Genomic DNA, 12,805 nt, shown 5'->3' with positions numbered 1-12,805 from the left:
TTAAAGAACATTTTTGCAATGTGTGTTTCTCTGTCACATTGATGCTGACAACAGTTATGGGATTAAAAAAATGCTTGGTATTTTAATCTGTGAGAAATATACAAATGATCATAAATGTGTGTTTTATTAATTGATATAGAGCAGTTCTCAGATTTCTCAGTGTCTCTCCTCCAGAAGACTCCCTCCTCACATATATTATTATGATACAGATCTATTGGTCTGTAGGTATACAGCCCACATGTAATGTCATAGTAGGACTGCTGGTCACGTTATCCGGCTTCGACCATAGGGCTTGAACTGTACAGTCTGTGGATACACCCAGGCTTGAACACAGGTTTCATTGGGACACGCCTCCGCTCGACACGGGACTCGGGCTTCAGTGTCAGACGTAACGTCACTACTTCCTCACAGACGAAACTTATTTTTTTGTTGTTTAAATTTACAGATTTTGATTTTATTAATTGGATTTGGCTAAATGTCATGTGTGACTGAGGAGCAATGAATCTGAAACGACCTCTACCTTACCGCTTGTGGAAAGTATCGGACAGCGGAATCAGTTCGGTCTTTTACTTATACATCGGTATCAGAACAAAATGAAAAAGTTCTTTTTGTTGCTTCTTTTCTGTCACGTTTCCTCGTCAGGTAAGATTCACATTTTAAATATTTATTAACTCTTTACTTCACTTTCTACTCGGCTCTCCATTTTGCTGTTCTGTCAGACTGCTTTCACTTCTTGCTACACATTGTTGCATTGCAGTGCTCCATTTCAGATGTACGGATAAATAAAGAAGAATAAAATAAAATAATGATAAAATATAAATAGTGATATAACAAAGTGAAACAGGAGCGACCACAAGAGGTTACACACGTTGACGCATGCTCACAAGAAAAACTGAACTTACAACTGACTATATTGATGATGTGTGTACTTATACTGAAAATCTTGTTTGTCCCACAGTCAAACACTCCCTGAAGTATTTTCTCACTACATCCTCTGGAATTCCAAACTTCCCAGAGTTAATAGCTGATGTACAGGTCGATGATGTTCAGGCAATTTACTGCAACGCCAACACAAAGACAGTAGAACCAAAACAGGACTGGATGAAAAAGTATTTTGATAAGGACACTGGGCACCTGGAGTGGTACAAATCAGAGTGTTCGGAGAATTGGCTGAATGTCTTCAAAACCAAGATTGCTGATTTGATGCAGCAGTTCAACCAAAGTGAAGGTACAGTATGTGATATGCTCTATTTTACTTTTTACTGTAAAACTGCTCTGTATCTGTAGCTGTAAAGTAAATCTAATCGGTCTCCAATACTAAATAATCAAGATGTTCTATATGACAGTGTAATAAAATGTGGTAGCCTATATCTGTCGTAATCATGATATTTTAACATTCACACTGTGACATAATTTTTTCTGTAGTAATTATTACTTGAGTACTCAGCTCTGAAGGAAGTGGTAGTTAACCAGACATTTGCCACTGTGTTTTCAGCACAGAAATAATCCTGTTTTGAACTGTGTTCGTATGTGTTAAGATTTAATTCTCTCATTTATCTTGGTGAATATGCCATCATATCCAGTAAAACCAGATGTCCAGAGCCACGAAAATAAAAAAGTTGTCATAAATCAAATTACCATAAACAACATGACACAGGAGGAGTTATCTAATGACTCAGATTCTGTAAATTCCTGGATAACCTCTGGTCACTCAAACCTGGGACTGTATCCAAGTCTGCTGGAAAAACACAGCCATGTTTTCTCTTTGTTTGCTTCTCTTTATTGAATGCCTTTTTTTAGATCCATAGTCAGTATTTAAAATCCTAAGCTATGGTTCGATCCAGACAGGTTTGATATGCACACTAGAAGACTTGGTGTCGTTCAGGATGTATAGAACTGTAAAACAGAAATTGTGTTTCATCACTTGATCTGCTCTTTAATCAAGACAAGACTGTGGGATCAGCAATGCATCACACAATGAATGTTATTTTTAAGATCATCTGTCCAGTGCAGATATTATCTGAACATCAGTGTTAATGACAGTCTCTGTTGTCTCTGTCTCAGGTGTCCACGTTTTACAGAGGATACATGGCTGTGAATGGGATGAAGAGACTGGAGAGATTACCACTTTTATGCAGTATGGTTATGATGGAGAAGATTTCATATCACTGGACCTGAAGACACTGACATGGATCGCTCTGAAACCAGAGGCTGTCATCATCAAACTGAGATGGGATGCTGACAAATTGAAAATAACACACGATCAGATCTTCTTAACTCTGATTTGTCCTGCGTGGCTGAAGAAGTATGTGGACCATGGGAATAGCTCTCTGCTGAGAACAGGTAGAATCACATGATGATGTAGTTTCAAGAACACAACAATATTCATATAGATGACTGAACTGATCTTGTATCATAACTCCAATCAGTAAGATATTATGTTCTTTTTAGGGCTGTCAAAATTATCGCAGTAATAAGAGGTTAATGCAGCATATGCACATTCAGTAATCATGACCCTCAGCCTGCTCTGTAGTTTGGGAAATCAGGAAGGGAAGCGGCAGTAACATCAAGCCAAAACAAACCACCTTCAGCAGAAATGGATAAAGAAAAGTTATTTGCATTTATCCTTGATGTAATTTGAGTTACCATCAGCTGATGCAGAGAACCCCCCTCCCTCTTGCCAAAGACAGACATAATGATAATAATAATCATCCCTCCCTCTTCCACCTTCTCTCTCTCCAGCCCTTCCCTCAGTGTCTCTCCTCCAGAAGACTCCCTCCTCTCCAGTCAGCTGCCACGCTACAGGTTTCTACCCTGACAGAGCCATGATGTTCTGGAGGAAAGATGGAGAGGAGCTTCATGAGGACGTGGACCGAGGAGAGATCCTCCCCAACCATGATGGAACCTTCCAGATGAGTGTTGACCTGAAGGTTTCATCAATCCCCTCTAAAGACTGGAGGAGGTACGACTGTGTGTTTAATCTCTCTGGTGTGAAGGAGGACATCATCACCAAACTGGACAAAGCAGGGATCAGGACCAATGGTAAGACTTGAGTCAGAACTGATGAAGGTGGAAAACACATTTATTCCTCAGCTATGTTTATGCTCATATGTATGTAGAATTTCCTTATATTTCCTCTTGGTCAATTTCTTTCATCCAGTTTCAATATATAATTTTAAGACTGAATCAGTATCAAACCTGTGTGAAACCTGTCATCATGAGACCTTGACAAATCCCTAAAAAATGTTTAAGTTATCTTAAGATTTTAAAAGTTTTCTTAATTTAAAGTCAAAGTTTTTAGTGTCAGTCAGTCAGTTCTGTTTGTTCATTGTTTACTTGCTTTTGATTATTAAAAAACAGTAAAACAACCAAAACATGATTTTGTTAATTTTGTTTATTGATTCATTTTATATTTTGAAATGGATCACGTCTATATGAAATTTAATTCCAGGCAGATTTCTGCAGGTATCAAAAGACACAGTTTTAGAGTTTTTTTCAGATTCATTAGGTTATTATTTATTACTCCTGACTCCATAGTTTATTATTTACTATTATTTATTATCTCACAGTTCAGAAGCAATTTGTTATTGATTGTCAGAGCACCTTGTTTTTCCTACACACAATGAGACTGTGATAAGATGAAATAAGATCATCCTTATTATCATTATATTGTTTAAAAAAAAAACTAAAATGTAAAATTGTGAAAGCGAAATAAATACAAAATAGTAAAATAGAAAAGTAAACAGACGGTTGATTGAAGTCACATGTTTCTGCATCTGCCCCCTGGCTCCTGCTCTTGCTTGATCTGATTAACAAGTGGATGTTTGTCTCCTCTGACCTGCTTCATCTGTACAGGCTGTGATTGATTTGTTGTTTTTTGTTAAACAGCCACTGACATGACCCCCTTCATCATCGCTGTAGTGGCTGTTCTTGCTGTCGTCATTGTCATCACTGCATGTGGATTCTTCATTTACAAAAAGAAGAACGGTGAGAGACCAAAACAGAAACGTTGTCTAATTTGTTCTTTTCAGTATTTTGATTTTAGCCTTTGAGTTTATGCTTTACCCAGAGGGCAAAATGAAACTAACTTTAATTTGCAGCACACCAGAAAAAAAGCTGTATGGTTTAGAGCCACTGTTTCATTATAATATGATTGAATTATTGTGGTTTAAGGGAGTGATTATAGGAAAAGAGATAATCTAGGATCTTAACAGGGGATCATCTCTGGAAAGAAGTGACAAATTCTGGTATTTTCAACTCATTTCTATTTCTATCTTTTTTCAGCCAAACGCCCTCCATCTCGTGAGTGACACTCGTTTCTCTTCTATTTTCTGTGATCTCACTCTGGATTCTGTAGATTAAAAATGTTACAGCTGTTAATAAAACAGTGTCAGTTCAGAGGAGGATGTGAGATAACAATGTGTCTCTGATTTTACAGCTGTAAGCAACCCAGAGGTCATGGAGCAGCTGAATCCCAGCGCCTAAATGACAAACACACCACCCTGAACACAGTGAGTTACTTCAAATGTTTAAAAAAAAAAAAAAAAAAAAAAGCTGCTTTAAACTTAAATCTGCAGTCACAGATACTCTCAGAAACCTTCACATCTGTGGGACAAATTAAGAGTTTAAAAAAACTCAAGTATTAATCTTTAGAAAGTCAGTGACACAAATTAATTATAATGTCTATGGGCTAAATTAAAACCATGATTGTACTTCAAAAGCAAAGCAAGGTAAATATGTGATTTTAAAACACTAACACTTAAATGACTCTATCATGGGTGTTTTAGGTCTAGATGATACTTTAAATATATAAATATGGATTTGTGAAACGTTATTAATTTTATTTATTAATAGTATTTATTTATTTTTTACTTTTTCTTGCTTCCTTTTGTCTCTTCAGGTCTTCTGAGAAATTTTTAACTGGAAGACCAGCGCCACATAAACTGTGAATTCATTGATTAGTCATCATTCAAGTCATGAATTGACAGAGTCAGGGTTTGGAATCTAGTTGTAGATTCTTACTGATTTGTTTGATGCATTTTTGTGAAGATATGTTATATTCTTGTTTCTGATTTTATGTTTCACTCCTCTCCACACTGCACACTGTTTTGTTTTGGTTTTCAGTCTCAGTTTACACTACTGTTGAGTTTACTGTATATTGCAGATGTAATTCTTAGCTATCTCTTTCATATTTATTCCCTACTGAGTAATCAAGGTGTGTTTTTTTTTAAAGTGATTTTTTTTATTTATCTTTTTACCCTCTTTTTTACATTAGTAAAATAAATTGGGACATTTCCATTCTATATTTATTTACCTTGTGCCCAAGAAGAAACTCACACAAAGACCACACACCAGTGGCTTTGACTTCACATGTCATGAAGTCACTGGAGAGGCTGGTCCCAAAGCTTCTGCACCCAGCAGTCAAGTCATCACTGGACCCCCTGCAGTTTGCTTTCTAGCCCCATATTGGAGTGGAAGATGCCATCATCTTTCTGCTGCACTGGACTTAGACTTACCTGGAAGAGACAGTCAGCACTGTGAAAGTCATGACACCATACAGCCTGCGCTGCTCAGTAGTAAGCTCCTGGACATGCAGGTGAATGCTCCACTAGTGGCCTGGATCACGAACTTCCTCAGGTTGGCCACAGTGTGAGGCTGCAGAGCAACGTGCTGGATGTCATAGAGAGCGGCACGGGGGCACCTCGAGGAACTGTCCTATCTAATTTTTTCTTTTATTATTTATTAATGTCAATTTGATTATTGCCATTTTTTAATGATAATAATATGATTGTAATTGATCAAGCTATCATAAATGCTACACAATGACAAAGATAAAACAACTTAGAAATTCTTGCAAATTTATTAAAAAGAAAAAACTGAAATCACATTGACACAAGTATCCAGGCCTTTTGCTGTGACACTCGAAATTTAGTTCAGATTTCCCCCAATTCTCCTGATCATCTTTGAGATGTTTCAACAGTTTGACTGCCACCTGTGGTAAATTCAGCTGATTGGACGTGATTGTGACAGGCACACACCTGTCTACACACCTGTATATAAGGTCTCACAGCTGATGATGTCAGAGGAAAAAACCAAGACATGAGGTTAAAGTAACTGTGCTGCAGAGTTTAGGAACAGGATTATGTGACTGCATAGATCGGGGGAACGCTTCAAAAAATCTCTGCTGCATTGAAGGTTCTCAGAGATCAGTGAGCTCCATAATTTTAAATGGAAGAGGTTTGAAACAACCAGGACTCTTCCTGGATCTGGCTGCCTGGACAAACTGAGCAATCAGGAGATGGCTTTGGTAAGAGAGCGTCTGACTGATCATTAAAACTAACATCACCACTTTGTCTTTCAGTGATTCACTCTCTGAAGTATTTCTACACTGGTTCCTCTCACGTCCCAAACTTCCCAGAGTTTGTGTCTGTCGGTTCGGTTGATGAAGTTCAGATGATTCGCTACGACAGCAGCACAGAGACGGCAGAACCCAAACAGGACTGGATGAAGAAAGTCACCGAGGATAACCCAGAGTACTTGGCAGGTGAAGCTGAGCACTGGAGCCGTATCCAGCAGGCCTTCAAAGCCAACATTCAAACTGCAAAGCAGCGCTTCAACCAAACTGCAGGTTTGTTTGTTTGTTTCAGTTCTCGTTTTTTAAACAGCAACATGTTTTTTTACCTGCTGTGTTGCAAATTAACACACACACACACACGCACACACACACAGATTCAACACACTCATTACTAATACCGGATGCTGCTACACTGCACTGACAGTGTTTCTGTTTATCTCACCCACAGTAACTGACAGAGATTATAAACAGTGTATTTCTGGTAGTTCCACAGTGAGTTGGTCCATAATAACTTTACTGTAGAAACCTGTTTATTTCTACAGTTTTATAACACACAGCTGAAAGAGGAGAATTACTTCCTGATTTCTTAAACTATGGAGCAGGACTGTAACTGGGCCACAGGCTGATTCTGCTGGGCCCTCATGTGACAGTAATAACAGTAGGTTTGAATAAACCTGGACATGGACCTGACAAGTTTTATATCCTGACTCTACTGGACTGACCACACTGTGTTCAACTATGATAAATGCACAGTAGAACTACAGTTCAGATGTATTTTACTTGACCACAGTGTGTCTGTGCCATAATGAGCAAATATAGAACTAGATGATTAGTCAATTAATTTACTTGTTGATCAACAGGACAGGTTTAATTGAATTTTAATATTTAAATAAAATGTGCTACTTTTCTCTGTTTTATGTCATCATAAATACTGTTCAGTGTTTGTCAGACAAAAGGAGCTATTTGAAGATTTCACCTTCAGCTCTGTGAACATTTTTACCACTTCCTGATAAACAATTAATGGAATAATTTAAAAAATAAAATTAAAAAGTATTGATTTATAAGAATCATTAGTTTAAGCCCTAAATATATACAAGTAGAACAATGGATTAGATTAGATTTACTGTTCCAATCACAGTGTGTAATATAAATACAGAGTCGAATTACACATTAGGACCACCTGACCCAGGTTTGTCCTGAGTGGGTGAAGTATCTGGACTATGGGAGAAGATCTCTGCTGAGAACAGGCAGAGTATATAGAGCTATATTACTGTGGATGCTGTGTTTGGACAATAGGAGGTGTAGTTTCACCACATGTCACAGCAGCCGAGAGGTCAGCGGCCATAAGAAAAATACAGGAAGAGAAAGCACGTGTTTTTTTTTTTTTTTTTTTTTTTTTTTTTTTTTTTTTTTTGGGGGGGGGTCATTAGCAGCAGTATTTACTGCTAATGACGGTGAGAAAAAAACAAGAGCTCGTTATCCATGAGTTAGGAAGTAGGAAATTGTATATTATTATCCTTTTTTGCCATGAGACAATCCAAGTAATTTTTTGAATCTGAAACATTTTCTCCAGCAGGAAAAACATTTATTTTTATTTTCATACGAGAGAACAACAATCAATCTTTAAAAAGACAATTAAAGAACCCACACAATTGTATTTGAAGTTGTGTGTGTAATTTATCATATTGATGCCTCATCTTACAGCATCCAATAGAGAATGATGTGCTGGGATCTGGGATCTGTCTCTATCTACCTACAGTGTCCACAGGTGCTTGGCTGCTTGGCTGTGAATGGGATGACGAGACTGGGGAGATTATTGGTTTCCATCTGTACACTTATATAATATAATAAATGTTGTGAGGATGGTTGATGGTAATTTCTATAACATAACTGTTTTAATTCCTTAAGAACGTCACGTCCGCTTTTCAGGCGAGACGCAGTCCAGATCAGCTCAGTCCCCCGCCCCACCCCTCCGTTTTCCGTCCGTTTGGAAAAGGCAGTGGCCAACAGGTGAAGCAGCTCTGTCCTTTAGCCGTCTGTCAGAAAAACATGAGAAAGTTCTTATTGTTGCTTCTTTTCTGTCATGTTTCATCAGGTAAGATCACATAAGTCTTTTCTTCACTTTTCACTCGGCTCTTTATTTTACTCCTGCGTCAAACTCCCGCATGGTTTAGTTTTGACTGAATCCTAGAAAACACACCGCGGTGACATTAGAGTAAGGTTGGATATTGGACACTGGAAAGGTATTTGTTCCGGATTTAGCGGCGTCTCCCTCTCCTGTTTCATCCACTGCTGACTGTGAGATCACTGGTTGTGTGGGATTTAATTTGTTGATGGACTTCAAGTGAAAAGCGAGGGGGGCGAATGTCACCGCTGTACTGAACCCATCTCCCACAGTGATGTGTATATTTATATTGTTTGTCCCACAGTGAAACACTCCCTGAAGTTTTTCATCACCGCATCCTCTGGAATCCCAGACTTCCCAGAGTTCACAGCTGCTGGTGTGGTCGATGACATTCAGGCAGGTTACTGCAGCGCCAGCGCAAATATACCAGATGTAAAACAGGACTGGGTGAAAACCTATTTTGATAAGGACCCTGAGAACCTGGAGTGGTACACTAGAGAGTGTTTTGGGAATCTGCCAAAGTCCTTCAAAGCCAGGATTTCTAGTTTGTTGCAGCACTTCAACCAAAGTGAAGGTACAGTTTCTAAAATGATATATTTTACTGCAGTTCTTCAGTTTCCCACTTTGCCCAGTTGATAATCCAACAGCTGTTATGTATTTAATAGTTTGATGTGCACAGAACACAAGACGACAAAATTACTTGATGTACTTGATGCCAGTGGTAATCATCCAGGAAGTTTAGAACAATAAGTACCACTGTAACTTTTAAACAGTAAAATAGAAATTGTGTTTCATCACTCACATGACAGTCTCTGTTTTCTGTCTGTCTCTGTCTCAGGTGTCCACATTTTACAGAGGATAAATGGCTGTGAATGGGATGAAGAGACTGAAGAGGTCACTGGTTTCATGCTGTTTGGTTATGATGGAGAAGATTTCCTATCACTGGACCTGAAGACACTGACATGGATCGCTCTGAAACCAGAGGCTGTCGCCATCAAACTGAGCTGGGATGCTGAAGAAGCAAGAAATAAACACCATGAGAACTTCTTAACTCAGATTTGTCCTGACTGGCTGAAGAAGTATGTGGACCATGGGAGGAGTTTTCTGTTGAGAACAGGTAGAATCACGTGAGTCATGTAGACTAGTCAGACTGAACTGAACGAATGTGTGTAGATATATGTTGTTTGTACCCAATAAGAGCTTCATACATGCATGGAGGGAATGTTGTCACCTTTTTCTCCCTCCCTCTCTCCAGATCTTCCCTCAGTGTCTCTCCTCCAGAAGACTCCCTCCTCTCCAGTCAGCTGCCACGCTACAGGTTTCTACCCTGACAGAGCCATGATGTTCTGGAGGAAAGATGGAGAGGAGCTTGATGAGGACGTGGACCAAGGAGAGATCCTCCCCAACCATGATGGAACCTTCCAGATGAGAGCTGACCTGAACATTTCATCAGTCTCACCTGAAGACTGGAGGAGGTACGACTGTGTGTTTCAGCTCTCTGGTGTGAAGGAGGACATCATCACCAAACTGGACCAAGCAGAGATCAGGACCAACAGGGGTAAGAGAGAGATCAGAGGTGATGGAGAATGAAAATGTAAATCATCACCTCTAGTCAGATCCTCCAGGTGATGCTGAGGTGTCACCCTCATTGCTGCAGAGGGAAACTATGAAGTGTATTCCTGTGTAGGAAGGCTCCACCTCCTGTACTCTTCATTTTATCTCCTTTTGGCTGCAGCAACACCAAAGCTCACTGTGCTTTTGTTTACCGATATCATCCTGATTGAGGCACTAAAGCCTTGTACTTGTGTTGCATTTAAGTGAGTCCACTTCCTGCTTTATTCTGATACTGATTTTTCAGATTTTTTTTTTTTTTACATTGTTTAATACTACAAGGGTTGTAGCTGAAAAAAATAAGACTTATTTGTGTCTCATGCCATAAGAATACATTAATGTAATGGATTAAACTAAGGTAGTTATAGTTAGATCTACTCATGTCCTAATGATGGAGCAGTGATATTATAGGCCTGTTAGCTCACACACTCACACAGCTGTCTTTCTTTTAGCCTGAATTATCTTTAACTACTTAGTATTTGTCAGATATTATAGTTTGCTCTTTGATTGTAAAATATGCTGCTCTGCTGCCAGTAGACTTTTCCTTTTATGTGAACATGCTCATGGGTGCGTTGGAAAAATCTGCGTTGACTTACTGAGCTGATAACCACCTCTGTGATTGCCATTGTTAGGCTTAGTGAGGACAAATAACAAAATGATATCCGGGTTAGTTGAATTGCTTTGTAGTACAGGTCCCTATATGTTTCTGTGTTTGTCCACTAAGGTTAGACCTTGATTTTTAAATCTTAATATTAAACCTTGGTCTAACAGGCTAACTCTAGTTTGTAAGTGAAAGTCACTGATAACATCTGTGGACACAGTGATTTCACTACAACACACAAATGTGAACGAGAAACAAAGTTCTTCTGTAGTGGAGCAAATGTAAGTATTAAAGGAAAACAAAACTACTGTTCATCTGACTGAAGTTCATCCTGTTTCCCCAGTCCAGTCTACAATACTTAAAATGAAAGTGGATCAAACATGTCCTTCTCCATCCAGTGGCAGAGACAGAGTGTGAATGTTGTGTTTTGGTTCCAGTTCCTCCCTCAGAGTTTCCTGCTGCTGCTGTCATTGGAGTTGTTGTAGGACTGCTGCTCCTGCTGCTCTGCATCTCTGGACTCTTCATCTGGAGAAGGAACAATAATGGTGAGGAACAACAATGTTTTCACTCTTTATAAAGACATGATTTCTCCACTGATGGATTTAACATGAGACAGCACAGAAAGCAATAGAAAATAGCTGAATTAGATGGGAGTAATGAAACAGCTTCAAGTGTTTTGCTTTCATAAATTTAAAAACAAATATGATTTATATAATAATAATGTTATTTCTCATCTGTATTTCAGGATTCAGACCTGCAAACAGTGAGTAATGTTCCAGTTCATTCTCTTGCTGTATAAATAAATGACAGTGAACAATTTTAACAGTTTTTCTTTTCTAGTTTCAGACTCTACATCTGAAACTTCTCAGCAGCCTCTAACTGACCACAGCAGGTTTTTCATCATGTCAGCTACACTGTGCAGATACTGTGTGCAGAGTCCCACCCCTCCTGAATCTAATGTACTGACATAATGTTCCAGACTGACAACATCTGGGGAGACCTGATGTTACTGTCCAGCTGTGTCTGCAGACATGTGGTGGAGAGACCAAAGACATGAAGGAAGAAAAGAAAAGAACACACAACCAAAACATTTTTACAGTGTGGCCTTTTGAGACAAACCTATAGTTTAGATCTTTTGGTGGAGGTTTGACATAAACAAAACATTTCTGCTATGGGTAAATATTCTGTTTGTATAGTTCTTTTAATATGTGGTAATGGTTCTAACCTCAACAACACTCAGCATGTAAGAACGTGTGTTTAACAGCTTTTTCTTTTCATTTTAGAATCACTATTATAAAATAAAATCACTGTAAAATTTAAGTTCACTTATTTATGTGTGATGTTTGGTGACAAATCAAACTAAGAAAAACACTGCGATGCAGTGATTGATAAAAACGACTCGGTGTTTTCCAGCTCTGGTAGAGGAGGAGGAGATCAGGGTGTAGGATGGGCAGCGTCTCAGCTCCTGGACCAATCAGAGGCAGGAATCACACAGCATTTGGTGCCATTCTGCAAAACAAACTCCCAACATGTGTGTGAACATGCTCTTGTTAACAGAATGAGGAAGAAGGAAAATAAAATCTACAAACAGGTTCAGTTACTTGGAAATTCAACACAGAGACTCAGAGGAAAATAAAAACAGAAAAACAATAAGTGAGACAGTTTACTCTGTTTTCATAGGAAACAGTTTAACAGATTAAAACTTGACACTCTTCTTCTTCAGCTCTGCCTCTTTCTCTAAACAAGATGAAAATATTTTGATGCTCTTTTTTGGTCACGTTACATCTCCAGCTAAGATCAATCTATATCTACAGGTACATACAGATAAATAGTTCAATATGATTTTTTTCAGTTACACACAATCAGACTCAACAAACACATCACTGAGACAGACTAGATGCTGCTCTACTGCACGAGTTCAGTGTTTCTGTTTCTGTGTTTGTTTCAGCCTCTAATAGCTGCACTGGAGTCTCACTATGGTTTACTGCAGTTTATTGGTTTTTCTTCTTCCTTCTCATCTTTTTTGCTCTTTTTCTTGGTTTCTTTCTTTCTCTCATCCTTTCCCCCTCTCTGTCCTCCTCCTTCTTTCTCTCTCTCCTCACCTCAATTTCTC

At 38.6% G+C, this 12,805-nt stretch overlaps 2 protein-coding genes across 14 annotated transcripts in view; both read left to right on the top strand.

Moving 5' to 3' along the window:
• LOC108886941 (zinc-alpha-2-glycoprotein) overlaps window positions 1–12,805 on the top strand; it is a 71,842-nt gene that overhangs the window by 27,273 nt on the left and 31,764 nt on the right. Inside the window, exons 1-9 of one of the 13 annotated variants that reach the window (XM_018682075.2) lie at window positions 6,067–6,307; window positions 6,419–6,628; window positions 8,285–8,365; window positions 8,785–9,054; window positions 9,319–9,597; window positions 9,736–10,038; window positions 11,130–11,237; window positions 11,438–11,455; window positions 11,533–12,024. In XM_018682075.2, the coding sequence (XP_018537591.1) occupies window positions 6,454–6,628; window positions 8,285–8,365; window positions 8,785–9,054; window positions 9,319–9,597; window positions 9,736–10,038; window positions 11,130–11,237; window positions 11,438–11,455; window positions 11,533–11,663 (1,365 nt within the window). In that variant the 5' untranslated portion in view covers window positions 6,067–6,307; window positions 6,419–6,453 and the 3' untranslated portion in view covers window positions 11,664–12,024. Of the gene's footprint in view, window positions 1–6,066; window positions 6,308–6,418; window positions 6,629–8,263; window positions 8,451–8,784; window positions 9,055–9,318; window positions 9,598–9,735; window positions 10,039–11,129; window positions 11,238–11,437; window positions 11,456–11,532; window positions 12,520–12,805 lie in introns of those variants that run through there. The other 12 variants (XM_018682074.2, XM_051068606.1, XM_018682078.2 and 9 more) reach the window with 12 other exon arrangements.
• On the top strand, window positions 353–5,305 carry LOC108886943 (major histocompatibility complex class I-related gene protein). The gene is made up of 8 exons (XM_018682094.2): window positions 353–642; window positions 959–1,228; window positions 2,065–2,343; window positions 2,743–3,042; window positions 3,889–3,987; window positions 4,285–4,302; window positions 4,439–4,511; window positions 4,901–5,305. Exons 1-7 carry the CDS (start codon window positions 594–596, stop codon window positions 4,483–4,485), a joined length of 1,062 nt encoding a protein of 353 aa, XP_018537610.1. The 5' UTR covers window positions 353–593; the 3' UTR covers window positions 4,486–4,511; window positions 4,901–5,305.

The sequence above is a fragment of the Lates calcarifer genome, linkage group LG3 (assembly GCF_001640805.2).
Source record: "Lates calcarifer isolate ASB-BC8 linkage group LG3, TLL_Latcal_v3, whole genome shotgun sequence".
Classification (NCBI taxonomy): Eukaryota; Metazoa; Chordata; class Actinopteri; family Centropomidae; genus Lates; species Lates calcarifer.
Note: the sequence above shows the minus strand (reverse complement) of the source record. Positions and strands in the feature narration are given on the sequence as shown.